The sequence below is a fragment of the Conger conger genome, chromosome 12 (assembly GCF_963514075.1).
Source record: "Conger conger chromosome 12, fConCon1.1, whole genome shotgun sequence".
Taxonomy (NCBI): Eukaryota; Metazoa; Chordata; class Actinopteri; order Anguilliformes; family Congridae; genus Conger; species Conger conger.
The window spans coordinates 29,339,251-29,357,117 of record NC_083771.1 but is presented as its reverse complement, the minus strand read 5'-3'; the positions used below and the strand labels follow the sequence as shown (position 1 = coordinate 29,357,117).

Sequence of the window (17,867 nt, the reverse complement as noted above, 5' to 3'; positions counted from 1 at the left end):
CATTGTGTCCATGTTTTGCACCAGGACCTAGCACTAGCATCTCCCCGCTGTGTGTGAAACCACTGATGTTTAGGGGCGGTATTGTGTCACAACATTAACAAGGAAACTGGAATACCCACGTGGTGTTTGGTTGTTATTTTCGGCTGTTGCTGTTCTTGCCATTCTCAATGTTTATTCCCAGCCCTCACTTCCTGTGACAGCTGAGGGGCTCCATCCAAAGGCAGGAAAGGATGGAGCCAGCTGTTTCCATGGCCACCCTCTTGTTAGGATTCCATGCATTTCACAAAGCAGGGTTTTAACTTGTGACTGTAGGGCTATGCAACAACTTGACACTTTGAAAATAAACCTTCATTTGCTCTGTAGCTTTACCTGCTGGGTTCTCCAGATTCAGGCTTTAGCATGATTGTGACCAAATCTTTTATATAAAAAAAACTTGCCAAATAATATATTAATAAATATATGAGATAACATCTAATGATGCATAAAGGTGAAAGGTAATTAAGGAAAACAGATGAGCGATTAAAAAATGTCCAGGTAATCATGTGGATACAGTATATAAACTGCATGCATCCTCCTCCATCAGTCCTAAAGGCAGAAAAAAGTGTTTCAGCGGATTAAGAAAAGCCCCTATACTGTAAATAGTCGATTATTCTGATAATTGATTATTCATGCCCTAAAATAAGGCACTGACCAATTGGTGTTTGACTGATAGTTTGATGATGTGGGAATGTGCAGAAGACATGAAGCAGCGTAAACTCTGTGATAGCTTCACGTTTAGCGCGATGAGGAATGGTTCTGTCACGTCCTAGACCATGATTCATTTCCTTCATCCCAATAAAGGTCCCTGTTTGTAACCAGTGTGGGGACTACATCTCCTTTTTTTCTGTGGCAGTCTTTTTTTTATTTTTATATTTGCAGTCTCTGTAGCAACCATTTCCCCCAAGTCCTTAAGTCAGTTGCCAAACTTTAAAACCACAGTTTATCTCCACATACCAATTCAGCTTTAGCTGTTGACTGTACTCCTTGAACAAGTCATGTTTGCATGTTATGAAGTATGTGCATGTGAAGAAACGTTGTTTATCTTCATACTTTTTTGATATAATGTATTCATCAGTTGTTCATTTTTAATGATCTTTGATATAAATTGGGGGTTTGTGGAAAAAACAAGACTTTATATTTCAGCAAAAAAACAGCACCGGACAACAGCGTTAAATGTTCCGTCCACACATCATAGCTGGGACTGCCATAGGATGGAATCATTTTCTGACTGACTTCTGCTTATTGGCCAGAATTTGAATTCTGCGGTTGTTTCTACACATACATTTTGTATGAAGCAAAGTCCTTGAATTAAAATAAATGAAACTTAGAAGAAACAAATGACAATTGTGATATTTTGTGTTCAGATATATATCTTTGTTATATCGCTAAAGTAAATGTTTGTGAGCTCATACAGTATGGGTAAATGATTTGTGCCATCAGTTTTAAGTTCCTTTTATAAAGCTTTCTATGAAAGTTGTTTCATAAGAACTGTAGGTACAATATAATGCATGATATATCAATGCAGCATGTAATACAACATATGCTTATGGGCATGATATATGTATTTATGAATGTATTGTGCTTATGAAGAAGTGTGAGACCATTGTCTTAGTACAGTACATACTGAGATGGGGGATGTCTCTTTCATAATAGTTTTAAATTATTAATGCTATATTTATTTATAGCATTATATACTGTATACTGAGAGCTCCATAAGCCTTGGACAACTCATGTTGATAAACTCCAATAACATACTCTGAAGGCAATCAAAAGCTTTGCCAGAGAAGTGATTGAACACGCCTGACAAATCAGAAACACTTGTGTAGCCATTTGGGACTATGTAAAAAGTGCTGTAATTTCTACAAGGTGAAACTAGTCTGTAATAAAAGATGGAAATCTGCACTTTATCTGCACTTTAACCACATGTGAAATCTTGAAGAAGGTACAGTACCAAATCAACAAACAAAAAAGTATTTGTCCCAAGACTTATGGTGCTCACTGTATATTCTTTCCAGATAAATATACACAATGTTTTGCAAGTATTGTATTATATTTGGAAAAACTGAGCATACCACGCGATTGTTTGCAATACATGAAAATTATTTAACTAACGAAAGCATCCGCATGTACTGTATATCAAGACATTTATGTATTTACATATTTAGCGTGCATAGCGCAGCCCTGTTCGAGGTGGTGAAAGATGATGCTGAAAGATTAATCGTGTGGCGTATTCTTTACTGTGTCGGTGAGTCAGCGACAGACATTGGATGTCGATGTGCAGAATGCCTGTCTGCACACGTGTATGCAGTTGAGTCTTTGGACCATTCAAAAATAAATAAATAATGGCCATCGGATCAACTGAAATTGGTCAGCATATAAGTCTCTGTTGTTTGTAAACTTATAAGGGGTGCTGAAGCTGAAGGGTTTTCATAAAACGTCTTCGTATTTGGTTACAATAGTTATCGAAAACGTTAACCTACCGCTGAGGAATCATTGAGTTTCATTGGCCTGAAGGAAGGGCGGGGGCGGGGACCACAGTAAATATATCCAGGAGTGCGCGAGCTGATGGTGCGCTTGTTGAAGAATAAATGATGCATGAGTTATGCAGAAAAGGCTGCAGAAATATGTGCTGAAAGGATCATAACTACCACTCGAAGTATAATTGAAAGAATAAACGAACATATGAGCCTATTGTAGTTGCATTGAATTGTGTTTCCATTTTAACACAACTTATTTTGAAATTAAGTTGCTCGACTTGTTCCAGCGTAAAACAATAAACGCATCGTTTCTATGGAGAATGCACGAGTGTATCTTTGCAGCTCAATGATTTCCGGTCGTCCTTGTTTTCATTGATTTTGTATTTGTTTGTTTTTTATTTTTTGCAATGGGAAGCATTTTATTCAGTACGATAGAATTGGTCATTTTATTCCTGGCGTTAACCAAAATTAATGCCTCTACCGATGTTGGACAGATAGAACCCGTCGAGACTGGGTCCGGGACGCCTTTGACCGGTAAGGAGAACTCACTTGCTCCAAATGCTGTTCTTTGAGACACACAAAAAAGTTAATGGCTTTAAAATAAAGTTGTTGTTTTTTTTTTTATAATAAAATGCATCAAAATACCAATTATCTGATCAAGTATATATTCCTGTGTGATTAACATGTTTGCCTTTGTACATGTAGGCTATTACGTTGAAATGCAGTAATAAGTAAAGTAGGTAAAATGTGTTCGAATGATCTTGGTAACCCGCACACGTTACCTTGAAGTATGCCGTTTGCAAAGAAAGATGCATCTGCGCTTGAACCTACTGCTTCGTGAATGATATTAGTTGTGAGATTATGAAGTCCCAAATAATTTAAACCTGCGTCTTTGACGCGGGTAGGTAGGCCTACTTATTTTAATCGCTCAGGATGTATGTTGCTACTACGTGCCATACCGTTTTTATTGTCTATGTACAGCGATACTGTTGTGAATGACTTCGTTATCTCTAAACTTTTGGTCTATGTTTTTGCCTCCTGGAGACGCTGTTGTATAATATTTATACTTAAAAGGCGTCAGGTGCCGAATGTTCACATCGTTCGCATGTCCTCCGAGTTATGTAAAAACAGACAATGGGTTCAAGAAATAGAAAATGGTTATTTGTCTCTTTCTCTGTGAATTCGCCTGTCCGTTTATTTCCATACACGAGTTTGGATATCCCTGTCTCAAGTGCGTTTTCTCTTGTTGACTAACTGCATAGTTTAGAGGGGGATATCATGTGAAAGCAATTAAGTTGGCTACATTTCTTGCGAGTTGGTGGCAAGGCAAGTCTGTCCAATATCCCTGGAATGCTGAAGAGATTCTAATCTTTTTAAATGTCTTAGTGTCAGTGCAGATTTTTTTTGTATCTGCTAATTCTCTGGGGTTTAAACAAAAGTCTGCTCAATGACCACTGAGCACAAGCGAGGCATAAATCAGTCACTCTGATTTTTTTAATTTCTCCAATTACTAACTCATATCTTATATTTGTCACACCTTCAAAACGGTCATATTCTTTGCTCAAATTTGCTGTGAAGGGAAATGGCTAATCAGAAAAACTTGTGCTGGGGATCCCTGACACTCTTCAGTAGATGTGCTGAGAAAGGGACTGGTTACAGCCAAGACAAGCTGAGCTCTGCCTTTGTACACAAATTACAACCCGATGAGGGTGTATTAGTTACAGGCCTCTGTATGTCCTCTTGGTGCGAGCTGGAGCTTAGCCATGGAGTGCTATGTACAGTATGTACAGGAAGGGCTGGACCACAGAAGACTGTTATATTTTGCTATATCACCACATTTTTTCATGCATACTTTATGGGCTTGCATTTTGCCATTTTGGTTTTTCCAACTCGGTGACCTAGTGATCTCGACCCAAGGTTTAGAAGTCGATTGGCTTCCAATTAAAAATGTTACAATTTATTATTTACATTGACTTCCAAATATGTTTAGTTTTTTATCTTTGGGGAGCTAGATTTTTGACTGCGATTGCTTTGGAGTGAAATGGCGATTAAAGCAATGAAATGAAACACGTGGGTCTGAGTAGAAGCTGTGAATCCAGGCCTTTCCTTCACGTCCTCGCCGCTGACCCCTCCGGTTCGTTTCACAGGAGAGTAAACAGAGGCGTTGCGTTCATGCAGCGACTTTGGCACCTCCAGAGATTCTGTGGCCATCTGGCCCCAGCATAAGCCAAAACACGCCGGTCAGCCGAGATCAAAGGGTGCCATTATTGGGGTCAGAATTTCACAGGGAAACACAGCAGAACAAAAGAAAAAGCATCTGCATTCTGCTTTACAGTAAATACTGTATGCTATTGACTGACAGCTCAATGTTTACTCGTTCCTCTTGAGTTCCTCAACCCCTTCATCCTCCAAGGGAATGTTTGAACTTGTGCCTGAGCATATTCCCTTGCTTCATCAATGCTGGTGCCGTGCTCAGGAAGATCTGTGGGGAACGTGCACCAGACTGCACGTAGTGTCAGTAAACAATCCAATTGGGTTGCTTCCCACAGCTATTCAATTCAAGTGCTACTCATCCCCAATCCCCAGTACCTGAGGAATTCACGTCATAAGGCTCAGCTCTAACACATAACCTTTTCTGGCTCCAAAGTCTTGCCATATATGGAGAGAAATGAATGCAAATGCCTGGTAATTGACTTGACTGCTGTTTGTTCTAATAAAATCTGTGTTGTTTGCCTTCTGCTTTGGGGGTCGGGCTTGGTAAGGCAGCCATCACAGAAATTGTAAAAAAGAATTGCGAGTAGCTCACCCCATATTCAGAATCAAGTTGTTTTAAGAGTCTTTTATGGAGACTTGAAAATCTGAGGTTTCAAAATACAATTTTCACATAAAGACTCTGACATGTTACAGAAGTGTTTCACTGGCTTTGTTTTTTCAAAGATTGTTTACCTTCTTTTTTAATTTTATCCTCTCTGAATTTGGAGTGGTGATGTTTGCCTGTGTGGTCCTCCTTGTGCCTCATGGCCCCCTGTGTGACAGCAAGAGCATCCCAGTGAACATTTCTGTTGTCAGAAGTTGGTAAAACGCTGTCTAGGTATTCAGGTGAAAGCCCGGCTACATTTTGTTGAAAAGCTTTCTAGAAAGTAGGACGTAGGCAGGATATATCCGAGGGTTAACCTCGTCCATAGATTTTCATCCCTCTAGATGTCTGGCCTGTCCTCTCAGGTGAAGATGTTTCTGATGAAGGGGGGATGGAATCGTGATTGAAGGGTATGGCATTTTAACCTACAGTAACTTCTCTTCAGTTCTCTTCTGCAGATGGGGTAATTTTCTGGACCTCAAACATATTTAATTCTCTGGCCCAGGAAGGAATTCATGCTTTGGCTGTGTGTTTTGATTGCAGTGAATGAGAAGGCGTGAGGGGAAGGGGGGGGTGTAGTGAGTCAGGTTACTAGCAGGTCCCCAGACTCCATATTGGTTGCAGAGCGTGAAAGCCTTCTTTAAACAGTGCTGTTTTGTATTGTGTTTTTTTAAACACCGAATAGATGAGAGATTATGTAATGTAAAGATAATAGCTCCCTGGGCAGCTGTGTAATCAAGCACCGTAAGGCTCTCTCTCTGTCGTAATTTTTGTATTTTTATTAATAATTTCTGCTGTAATTAAAACAAAAAACGGACAGGTTCTGCACACACACAGCTTTCTTAAGCGAGTGAATTAGACCAGACCCCTTCTGCAGCATTTGAGTAATTTCAGTGACGGATTCATGAGTGGGGGTCCTGCAGTAGTTATGATCTGTGACCTAGATGTAAAAGTATCTCGCCTCAAGGCGTGAATGTGGGAGTTATTTACGTAGCCTTTGACGCAGCTGGCATGGCTGAACCCAACATGCATCCCCAGCATACTCGTTAATTGGTTTTGCTGTGGCAAATTCTTGGCTTTGGTAGCATGGAGACCGGCTTGCACCACAGGTAAACTTCACTCTCATACACAAATCCGCCAACATGCACACCTGACCGTCATCCAACTCCAGATATGTCACCTGAACCCGTTTTTTAAAGTGTTGCAGTTGATGTGTTAACATTTATTTCCTGCCTTCGTCATGGCTATTTTACAGTGAATTTCCTTTCCAAAAAGAAAAAAAAGAGATTTATCCATTTGGTACAATGATGGACCCCTGCAGGAAATTCCTAAAAGATGGCCAGCGTTTACTGTAGGTTACAGGGGAGGACAGTATACACAGCATGAATCTTGATTGTGGATTGGCATCATTCATTAAGATTAGTTTAATGACAGTTTTTGGCTGAGGTGGATATGCACAGTGTATTCAGGGATCCGTTATTCATAAAGGTACAATACGTAATTTCGGACTTCTAACGGTTAAGAGAGGAATTGCAGCAACAAACATGCTCAAACCACAATATTTAACCCACCCCTTCTCTGTGAACGTGCTGATGTTGAAACACCATTGGCTGTGGCAATTAGAACAAATTTTCAACCAATGAGCTTGAATTATTGTACAGCTATACAATGTTTTATTACAGAGGGCCAGCCCATCAACTGTATATGTTAAAACCCGAATTGAAGGACTGTAAACACAGGTAGAGGGTGAGTCAACATGTCAGTGAGCCTGTCAATGATAGGAAGGGATTTACAATGGTCTTGTAGCAATGTTTTAACACAAAAATCTTACCTATTGTACCTTTAAGTCTAGATTTGGCTCATCGGATCAGTTTAAGATCATACGTAAAAAGCCTAGGGTTCTGTCTGCAGGCGGTACAGTTTTGAGACACCAGTGGGGGGTACTACAATGGGAGTGTTACATACCCAGGGTTTCTTTGCATAACATGGCTTCACAAAACCAAACGGGCTGAGCTGGTACTACGGGCAAAACCTGCTATTGGGCTTAGCTGGTACTACGAAGGTGGTTACCAACTTGCTAATTGAAGACAGCTTTGTTAACCGAGGGCTGTGCGTGTTCCCGTAAAAGTGGCGGTGTATGCAGAAATGAGCCTATAGCAGTGCAGATTGGGCCGTAGGCTACTCGAGCGGCATATTTCTCACCTGAGGGAAGAATTGACATGAACAAATATAATGGACTGATACAAAGAAGTTAGAACATGAAACAATCATAGGCGAATAGCAAAAAGTAACACCGATTCCGCCAACAATGTCAGGGATGAGAAGCCTTATTTTCAGGACTTAATGTGGTAGCAACTGCCAGTCCTATTGCACTGTGGGCTCATGGGAAAACGCGATTGCCTGAAGCCTAGTGCTCTGTGACTTTGCTTTGCTTTGTTACCCCCAAAAGAATGATACAATGTTCTTATTTAAGTGGAACTCAATTGTATACTATAAATGCCCTGTCATTTTGTCTTTCATAGAGCTACATATAGGGCTGGATACATACAGACACAGATTCAGCTGCTATTATTACTGCTAGACCAGCGCTACTCTACTCCACGTCCTGCGGGCCGCAGTGTCTGCAGGTATTTGCTCCTACCGTGCTACCGTGTAGCACACAGTTGAAACAAAGGCCTGCAGACACTGCGGCACGCAAGGACGCAGAGCTGTGTAGCGATCTGCGAGAGTAAATTCCATTTTGAATGGATATTCTCCACACAAAACTCAATTTCATCCAGGAGTAAGCTTCATCTGTGTCCCATTGTGTGCATGCAGTGCAGTACTTTCTTAATGCACGGCCGGACAATGTTGTGCGTAAAGTATCAGGGCAGTTGGAAGGAATGTTCCCCTCCCCTCTTTCCCTTACTGGAATGGTGATGAGGTGCCAGAAAGGTTCCAGGTCTGTGTCTCCTTTGAGTTCAGAAATCAGGGGTCAGGGGGTCACTCGTAAAAGTTTATTTAATAAGCGGTTCTCCAGAGAAGGAAAGTGGCCGTCTCTCCCTCTTCTCCTCTTTTGGAGTTTTTGAGCTCATTCACTTCCCCAGTTGAACTGTGTGACCTTCCCAGTTGTACCCCTAAAGCGTGTTAATTGAGCTCATCTAGAGAGGGAGAGAAAGGGCTTGGATGGGCCCAGGGAAGGGGGCCTGGTGTGTGTTAACCCCGACCTGACCTATAGAGTCTTAAAGACCTGGTTACAGGCCATTACTTCCTCAGGATGGGAGTCCTGCTCTAGCGCTAATATTAGCCTGATCACCTACCACCCTGTCCAAGTCCTGCAGGTTCATATAGCCAGCAAGGACTTTATTTGGGTTGCCGGTTTAATGGACTTCGCATTGCCAAGTGCATTTGAGATTTCCTCACAAATTTGGATGGCTTGACGGTCTTCCAATTCAGTGGGTCCCATCTTCTGGCTTTTAAACTATTGGCAATTTTAGTACTTGAATTACAATTTTGAATAGATTTACTGTATGGACCCCTGATTGAAACAGAACTGAAATTTCTGGCCGATATGTCAAATGCACTCTCAGATGTAGTGCAGCTTTACTTCAGAACATTCTGGCTTGGATTTGGTGACCATTAGACTGACCGTATTATTAGTTCTATTATGTAATAACCATGGAGCAATACAGCTTGGCGGGGTGCAATGTATTGGAAGTCTGTCTGTGTGTGTGTGTGTGTGTGTGTGTCTGTGTATGTGTGTGTGTGTTTGTGTGATTAATGTTTTCTTTTGCAAGACAAAAACTCTTCTTTCTGCTGTTTTGGTATGGTATAAAAAATACTTTGGCGATTAACAAGTGTCAGTTTGAAAAAGCTTGAAATTAAACCTGAGCGGCGAATGAGGCAAGCGAAAGATAAGGGCCCATTATGTCTGAGAAAATGTGGAGAATGTGGAGATAAACCTGTATGGAGTGGCTCATAATTTTGCTATCACTGCTCCTGATCTTTCTGGGGTTGAGGGTGCGAGGTGGCCGGAGTTTCTGTCAGTGCTGGTCCTCCGGGGCTGAGATATGACCTAGACTAATCCTCCGCTTTCGCCCAAATGTCTTTTTTCTCCTGTGTGTCTCAGCAGTCTGCAGACTGGGGCGCGTGTAAGGTGATCTATCGCCCCGCCGCCCTCCTCTCTGTATCTCCCCCGGCTTTGACTGCTGATCAAAGCCTTGGCAGGGGTTCACTTCCCAGAGCGCTGCAGGCTCAGGGCTGTGATACCAGCAATCAGAAGGAATATAATCCCGGTGATTCATGCTCGTCGCCGCTTCTTTCTGCACGCTCAAACGCAAGCCGCAGTCCCTGAGTGCCGGGGGCCCGGAGACGATTAGGATGAGCGCGAGTGGCAGATCGCAACGCCCGCCCCCCCTCTCCCCTCCCCCCTCCGCGTTTCGCCCTCGGGGCAGACTGACGGACAGACGGACAGAAGGACAGACGGACAGACGGACCCGGCGCTCTCCGACCGTCCCTCTCTGTAATGCCTTCTTGGAAACACCTGGAGATGGCCTGGAGTCTCAGAGCGCCGTCGGCCCTCACAAATTACACATGCCATTCCCGCTGCCAGACCGGGTTTACGTGGGTGCACGGGCGCGGGGTGCCGGCAGGGGGGAAATGGGTGCAGACGCTGAGATAGTGTAGATTTATGTCGCTGTCGGCCCCAAATGGTTTTTGTGTTATTGAAAAAGCAGATGCCCGGAGTGAATTGAGTTCAGATACAGGGAGTCGATGCTCACTGCTGACACCTAGAGCTGCTCTCTCTCCTGCCCCTCGTGGAGATGGCAACTGTACTTTGTGGCCCTGATAAAGGACCTGTCCACCATTTTTAAACAAGATGCAGCCTGACCCAAAGGCGCATAATTTACACTCCTTGTCTTACAAAACTTTTTTCCCTGAAAAGCGAGCCACCATACTTTCTGGTCCATGTGATTAATGTGAATGTGATAGAAGAGGGTCAGAGTTTATCACATTTCCAGACAGTCCTTTTCTGGGACTGACAAGGTTATTTTTGGACTCAACTCCGTGTAAGTTATGTCCATGTATTTTTGTTTCGCTTGTAAGCTTTCCCTCGCAGCTCGTAAACGTTGCGCGGCTGGTCTTGCCGGGTCTCGCTCCTTCCTCGGGATCGGCTGTCAGTCGAAAAGAGCAGCTGGGGCCGTGACTCTACCGCGGAGCGCTCTGGGGAACACCTGGTGTCTCGGCTGAGCCCGAAACCGTGCCTCCTGAGGGCTACGTGTGGGGCTCCTCTTCGCATCTGTTAATGTTTTCACTCGCACCCCCTGTTTCTTTGTTCCCCTCCTCCCTCACAGCCCCTTCTCTCTCTCTCTGTCTCTCTCTCTCCCCATATTTATTCTATTTCCGAGGGACTTCATTGGCATGACTTCACGCGGTTACCAAAGCAAAGGTGACAAACAAACATTCCGTCCTCCTTAGCGAATCCCGGCTTCGTAGTGGTGCCCTCGTTATCTCCTCCTGCAGCGGTGGCGTCTGTTGGATTACAGGGTGCCGCTCAATCCCAGGTGTCCCGGAGCAGAAGGGGGGCACGGTTCACAGCAGGGCCCCTATCTTGGCAGGATGTCAGGGGCCAGCCTGGTTGAAGTTTTAAGGAGAGGGGCGGCGGAAAAATAAAAGTGAAAGAAGAAAATAATAAAAGAGTCGGGCTTAATAACATGTTGTCGATTTCGCTTGGCACCGCCATACCCTCTGGGAAGCGCTAAAACTATCAAGATGCTGCAATCCATCATCAAGAGGTGGGTGCTGCTGGCAGCTCCCTTTAAGTGAGGCAGCTGTGACATATATTATTCTCTAATCAACTTTACAGGTTATGCAGAAAAAAAAAAAAGAATGAGTAAGTTTAAGAAAAAACAGATGGCAGATAACATGATGGTGTTTCACACTGGATACAGACCTGTTAACGAGTGAACAGTGAATACTATCCCTGCTGGGTCAGTCATATCATTGGACACCACTAGCCAGAAGCCACTGTCCTCATTATGACATCATCACTGTGAGACTATTGAGAAAATACTTTGAGACAAACGGCAGCATCTGCACTGCTAAGGTGAAGTGTGCACTTTGACTTTGGCCTGAATGTGAGTTTGCCTTTCTCTGTCTACGGTATGCACTGCCATGACACAAGTTGTTTTTCTTTTTCTTTTTTTTACTGATATTTACTGCAGTCGAGTTCTTTGGCAAACTCTTGGGACAAGATTGCCCTCCATCTGCCCCTCTGCCGAAAGACACGTGAAGCCATTGTTTTTGTTATTACATTCATTTTGTTTAAATGTCTATTTTAAGATGTTGCCAGTGGCCTGTTGCATGGTGTCTGGTATCATGACTGTGGTGAATGGAGGAATGTGTTCTATGCCCTGGGGATCTTGTTGTTTGTTGGGGGGTGGGGGGGCTGCTGTGATGGAGGGGGATGGCGCTTTAGCCTCAAACGTGGAGTTTAACTTTCCGGACCCTGCCTTTGGGGTTCACTATAAAGACTGTTCCACGGGAGTTGATGATGGCTGACGTGTGCTCCAGCAAACCTCCTGCTTCTGATAAATCTGCTTAAACTAGTGGGGCTGGGAGTGCTGGCATGAACGGCATCTCCGTGGCTTTCTTCTTCTGAGAGAAGGCAGAAAACCCTGGTGAGGGGTCTTGGGCTTCAGGACCCTCCAGACCACAAAATCCCTGTGCACATGAGTGCTGAAGGTGGGGGGTGAGGCTTGGAGCAGGAGGAAATTGGTTTGGTAACGCTCCTGTGATAGGGCGGCCTGTAGCGTAGTGGTTTAGGCACATGACTGGGACCCGCAAGATCGGTGGGTCGATCCCCGGTGTAGACACAATAAGATCCGCACAGCCGTTGGGCCCTTGAGCAAGGCCCTTAACCCTGCATTGTTCCAGGGGAGGATTGTCTCCTGCTTAGTCGAATCAACTTTACGTCACTCTGGATAATGCCAATGCCAAATGCCAATAATGTAATGTAATGCATATACAGCATACAGAGAGGATTATGAGAGTTGGGTCAGGGGTGTGGCCATGTGCAGATATAGGGGGCAGTTAAAGGGGCCTCCTGCTGTTTGAGCCCAGTCCCTCTTATTTCAGTTGATCTCCATCGCCTGCTCCATTGACGGCTCTCAATGAGCCATTATGTAGTTGGAAGTGCTCAAGCACCAGTCTCTGTATCAGCCATTAAAGCTGTCAAAACCCAAATGCTAATTTGTGAGAAAGTTCTGGAATACTAGTCATAAGAGGTGCTTTATTGCTCTCATGGAAGAGAGCAGGAAACGACTTTCTATTCATTCCATTCACCCGCAGTATTTCATTTGGTAACTTTGTGGAAGTAGCCTGGCCGTTGCCTACAATACCAGGGCAGGACATATTTAAAAATGGTGTGATAAGTGCAATTTTCCATCGGTGAGATCACCCGTCTGTCTACACGTGGGAATTGCGTGCTCCGGGGCTGCCAGTGTTTCAGCGGTGGGTGATAAACGTTTAACGCAGTTCCCCTGCGCTTTTGAGGCGATCGTGTTTCTCACGCTAGAGAATGTGGCATGCGTGTCCGAGTGACTGATAACGAGCTGAAACTCGGGCCACGGGGGCTTGACCATTCTGAACTTTACACCGAGTATTGTTGACCTCCGGGATTGTTTAGATTTCTCTTGGGAAAATGGTGGATCGCTCAGGGATATCCGGGCCTTCTCCCTCTGCCCTGCCCGCTCCTTACACTGCGGTGGTGGGCGAAGACAGATGCTCTCCATGACCGTGACCGCGAGGCTTCCTCCTGCGGTCATGTTTGGCAGCTGCTCTGCTCCCTGTAGACTACAGCACACGTCCTCAGATTATCAACACCCGAAAACCTTCTGTGCTGTAGCTGCTGATGGATTTCATGACCGGTCTGTCTGCTGGTTCTTCTGGTGATGTCCATTGCATGACTGTACCAGTTTGATCTTCTGATCTAAACTTTTGGAGCCGTTCATCTGCCAATGGAGACCATGACCGTACCGGTTTGTGTGCTGGAAATGACTGTGACTACACTTGTTTGACTGAAGTGAGACTGTGACTACTTTCAAAGCTTGCATGGAGATCTTGACCATGCAAGTTATTCTGGTTGTGGTGGCCATAATCTTGCCATTTTCTTTTTCTGATTGAGTCAGTCTGCACTAGTTCATCAGTTGAAAAGACACACACAAGTTCTGAGTCTGGTCTACTAAAAGCAACCATGACCGTACTGGTTCTACTGAAAATTAAGACTGTTAGAAGTATAAGGACTTTTGGTCATAGAAGCCATAACAGCACCACTCTTTTTCCCCTCTGCTGGTGGAGCATTAGACCAGCCTGTTTCTGCTGAGGGAGGCAGTGGCCACACCATGTCCACTGCCTGTGGGGACCTCGACCACAGCAGTCCTTCTGCTGATAGACACATGACCACTGCGCCCTCCCTCTGCGGAACAGAGAACCCAAACCTCGGCTGTTGGGAACAGCGATCGTTCTTCTTGTTGTTTTCAACACAATGACCGCGCTATGACACCGCAAATGTGACCTCTCCTTTTCTCTAGATGCTGGAGTGTGGAATTGCTTCTTTTTCATGCTGTTGGTTGTTAATTACTTAAGAACGTTGTGTGGTGTGACTCTCCACTCTCCTGCTATGCTGTCTCAGTCTCTTGGCAACTGTGTTCATGTTCTCCGCGAAAGCTGTTCTCTGGTGTTGACTGATGTGTACCTTCTAATTATATTTGTATGTTGAAAGTTCGTCCATAAATATTCAAGGATTATTTTCTTCTCCAAGGAATTTTAAGTGATCTCAGTTTTTAGTTTATTGTTCTGGTACTGAAAATGGATGTGCTGGAAAAAAAAAACTTGGGATGAATTTTACATTTCCTAAAATTAACTGCTGGAAATTACATAATTTCTTGAATAAATTATTAACAAGCAAGCCATTTCTTAAAGTCATCTGTTCTGCCTCCATAGAGGGGAACAAAGAGCTACTATCCCTTATCTTTACACTACATTGATGGCATTTAGCAGACGCTTTTATCCAAAGCGATTTACAGTTCAATCCAAAGCGACTTACAGTTCACTAAGCAGGAGACAATCCTTCCCTGGAGCAATACAGGGTTAAGGGCCTTGGTCAAGGGCCCAACGGCTGCACGGATCTTATTGTGGCTACACTGGGGATTGAACCACCGACCTTGTGGCTCCCAGTCATGTGCATTAACCACTACGCTACAGACCGCCCCTTTAAGCAAGAAATAAGGTATTTTAGATCAGAGCTATTATTGTTTCTTGAGAAATTGTTCAGTTTTGCGTGCAATGAACTATGGTAAATACAGAGTTTGTCTTCTTGTACACAGCTCACATTTGTTTCTCTTGTAAGTCTGGTCTTGGCTTTAATTGCTGGTGGGGGGGGGGGGGGGGGGCTCTCTGTAATCTCACACTGTTTTTGGCATTGTTTAAAGGTGACGAAATACCCATACAGGGACTTGGGCACAGGCAGGGTACGCGCATTGTCACGGTGACGTTGGTTTCCCCGCATCCGACAGGCCCGATGGACAGAGATGTCCCACACCCACCGAAAAGTAACAACCGATTTTAACAGCTCTGAGATGGCCCGGGCCAGGCTGCAGGTCAAGAGTAAAACATTTACAAGATGCTTTACAAGCACTTAAGTCTTGTTAGTGACAATACTGGTTGTTAGTTTCTCCCTGTTAAAGTAATATGGGTGTAATGACAGGAGAGGGTCATTGGGCAGCCACATTGACAGGAGTCCTCCTGGACATAGTCTCCCGGCTGGGTTTGTTAGTCCTGCACATTGTCAGTTGGAGGGGGGGTGGGCTGAAATAACGAAATTATAATAGTTCCTTCTTTGCCCGCCGGCGGGTAAATGACATTGTCTGAGGGGAGATTCCCAGGGCCTGGACCTCTTTGCCTGAGTGGCAGAATAAGGTCTGCTCTGTTTTAGACACAGTCCAGGAGCAACTTGTATCCATAATTCAGAGGGATGCACAAGCTGCTGCTGCCAGTGCTTGTCACAGACGGCGCAGCAAGATTTCATTACCTGTCACGCAGACAGATGGGACTGAGCCTGTGTGTGCGCTCGCGTGGAAGTGTGTGTGTGTGTGTGTGTGTGTGTGTGTGTGTGTGTGTGTGTGTGTGTGTGTGCGCGCATGTGTCAGGATGTACTGGACACGTGAGGATGTTTGTCTCCTGAGTAGAGGTTGCCTATGCAGACAGACTGTGTGCTTGCACTTGCTAATAGACACACAAAATCATACAGTACGTGTACACATACACACAGAGACATATGCATCAGCACAGGCACATAACACATCCGCTCATGTGCATACTGGGATCCAGTGAGTGAGAGACTACATGTAGACCTATATGCTTTCACTGGAGATGGCCTGTGTTATCTCTCTCTCTCTCTCTCTCTCTCACACACACACACTCTTTCTCACACAGACAGAACCACACTCATCTCTCCCTCTCTCACATATCCACACTCCTGCCCTTTGTTTCATTCCCGAATAGAATCGTTTTTAAAAAAAGAGTGTAGTCTTCAATCCTGAGATGCTGAAACCAACAGCTGTGAAAAAAACAGATGTTGTTCCTGCCAAAATCAACGAGACGGCAATAATCGTCAAATTTCCAGTTGTAAAACTTTGTGCCATATCTCATAACTCATTCAGAGTTATCCTCAGTATCCAGTTTTGTCTTGTAGCTTAATCTTTTTATTAGCCCTCCATACACCGGTATTGCTTTGCTGTAGTGCACGTGTAGGCATGTGCCTGTAGACGTATGCACTATGAATTAGTTTTCCTGACACGTAGAAATAAATCAAACTTACTCTGCAAACCCTCCTGAGAAATGGAGCGACCTGGCGCTAAGGTTTAGCAAGACTTTCACCCTCACCCCCCGCCGTCCGTCAGGTGAAATCCAGCCACTTGGGCGGGGGGAAGCGGGGCGGGGGGACAGACCCCAATCGAGAGCTTTAAGTGGACACAGAGTGAGCTGCTCCAGCCAAGTGACATCACTCTTTCATCTCTCCAGCCGTGAATAAAAGCTGACCGGCTGGTGGAGAGGTCAGATTTCAAACGCGACGGCTGAAACAACAGGCGAGGCCGAACTTCAAAGGCCGAGCCATGCCCAGGCACGGGACGTGGATGAGGGGGTCGTCATCTTCCTCAGCTCTAATCTGTGTTCTGTCTTCTTGGAATGGAGGCACGTCGCAGTTTAGATTAGCGTAAACTGTGCGATGGGGGGGGGGGTGGAGGGGGATATTTTGGCAACGGCCATGCTTAGGAAGTGGAATTATTTGCTTTCGTTTTTTTCAGGGGCTCCAGACGGTTTTGAGTCCGATTAGGCTGTTCAGTGTCCGTTGTGTTATAAATGTTTCCCGGAGAGCAGGATCACCAGACAGGCCTTTAACTGGCCCTGAGTTTAGTGTGCACTGCTCACCTCAGCAGTCACACTAGCGTGCACTCTTCTCACGTAAAAAATGCTAAGCAGCCATATCACCCTGTACCCTTCTCCTGTAAATCTGCTGAGGCTAAGCAGCCATATTACTCTGTACCCTTCTCATGTAAAACTGCTGAAGCTAAGCAGACATATTACTCTGTACCCTTCTCACATAAAACTGATGAAGCTAAGCAGCCATATTACTCTGTATCCTTCTCATGTAAAACTGCTGAAGCTAAGCAGCCATATTACTCTCTTCCCTTCTCCTGTAAAACTGCTGAAGCTAAGCAGCCATATTACTCTGTACCCTTCTCCTGTAAAACTGCTGAGGCTAAGCAGCCATACCACCCTGTACCCTTCTCATGTAAAACTTCTGAAGCTAAGCAGCCATACCACACTGCACTCCCTACCCACTTTGATTCCCTGCCAGAGAGACCCGTGTTCTCATTTGACCTAACTCTTTAAATACAAATTTAAAAAATAAATAAAAAATTCACCTTCTGCTCCCCTGACAGTGCCATTATGGTGGTCTTTTCAGCCTCCCTCCACAAGCTCAGTTCAGCATTCCTGTTTGCTGTTGTTTGTTTCTGAAGCAGAACACCCCGGCAACAGTCTCCTGTCCTCCCGCCCCTCATCTGTTGTGGGTTTTGAAAGAATCTTCTGCCTGAATGCAGGCAAACTCAGGTTCATTTAATTTCATTCCTCAAGGTGAAATCCGCAAAAGGTGGTTTGTGTATTACGGTAGAGAGATGAGCGGTGTGGCTGATGGTAAACCCATTCCGCACAGTGTGTTCATTTCAGAGATCATGCTGTTAAGTACTCTTCTAGTGTGTTGATGGGTCTGGGATTGAATCTGGACTGGACCAATGCCTACTGTGGCTGACAGCCCAGCAGTGATATGCTCAGTTGGCTGTGGCATTATCTGGGGCTGGAGGGATTCAGTTAGCCTGGGTAAGCATGTCGTATCACTGACCAGCATCCCCTGCAGGTGAGTCCGGTGCATACAGTCTCCACGCTGAAGCCGC

At 44.7% G+C, this 17,867-nt stretch overlaps 1 protein-coding gene across 1 annotated transcript in view; it reads left to right on the top strand.

Moving 5' to 3' along the window:
- The first annotated feature begins 2,864 nt into the window (after nt 1-2,864).
- Nucleotides 2,865-17,867, top strand: part of LOC133141555 (collagen alpha-2(XI) chain-like) — a 79,221-nt gene continuing 64,218 nt past the window's right edge. The window contains exon 1 of the mRNA XM_061262124.1: nt 2,865-3,050. Coding sequence (XP_061118108.1) covers nt 2,924-3,050 — 127 coding nt within the window. The 5' untranslated portion in view covers nt 2,865-2,923. The remainder of the gene's footprint in view (nt 3,051-17,867) is intronic.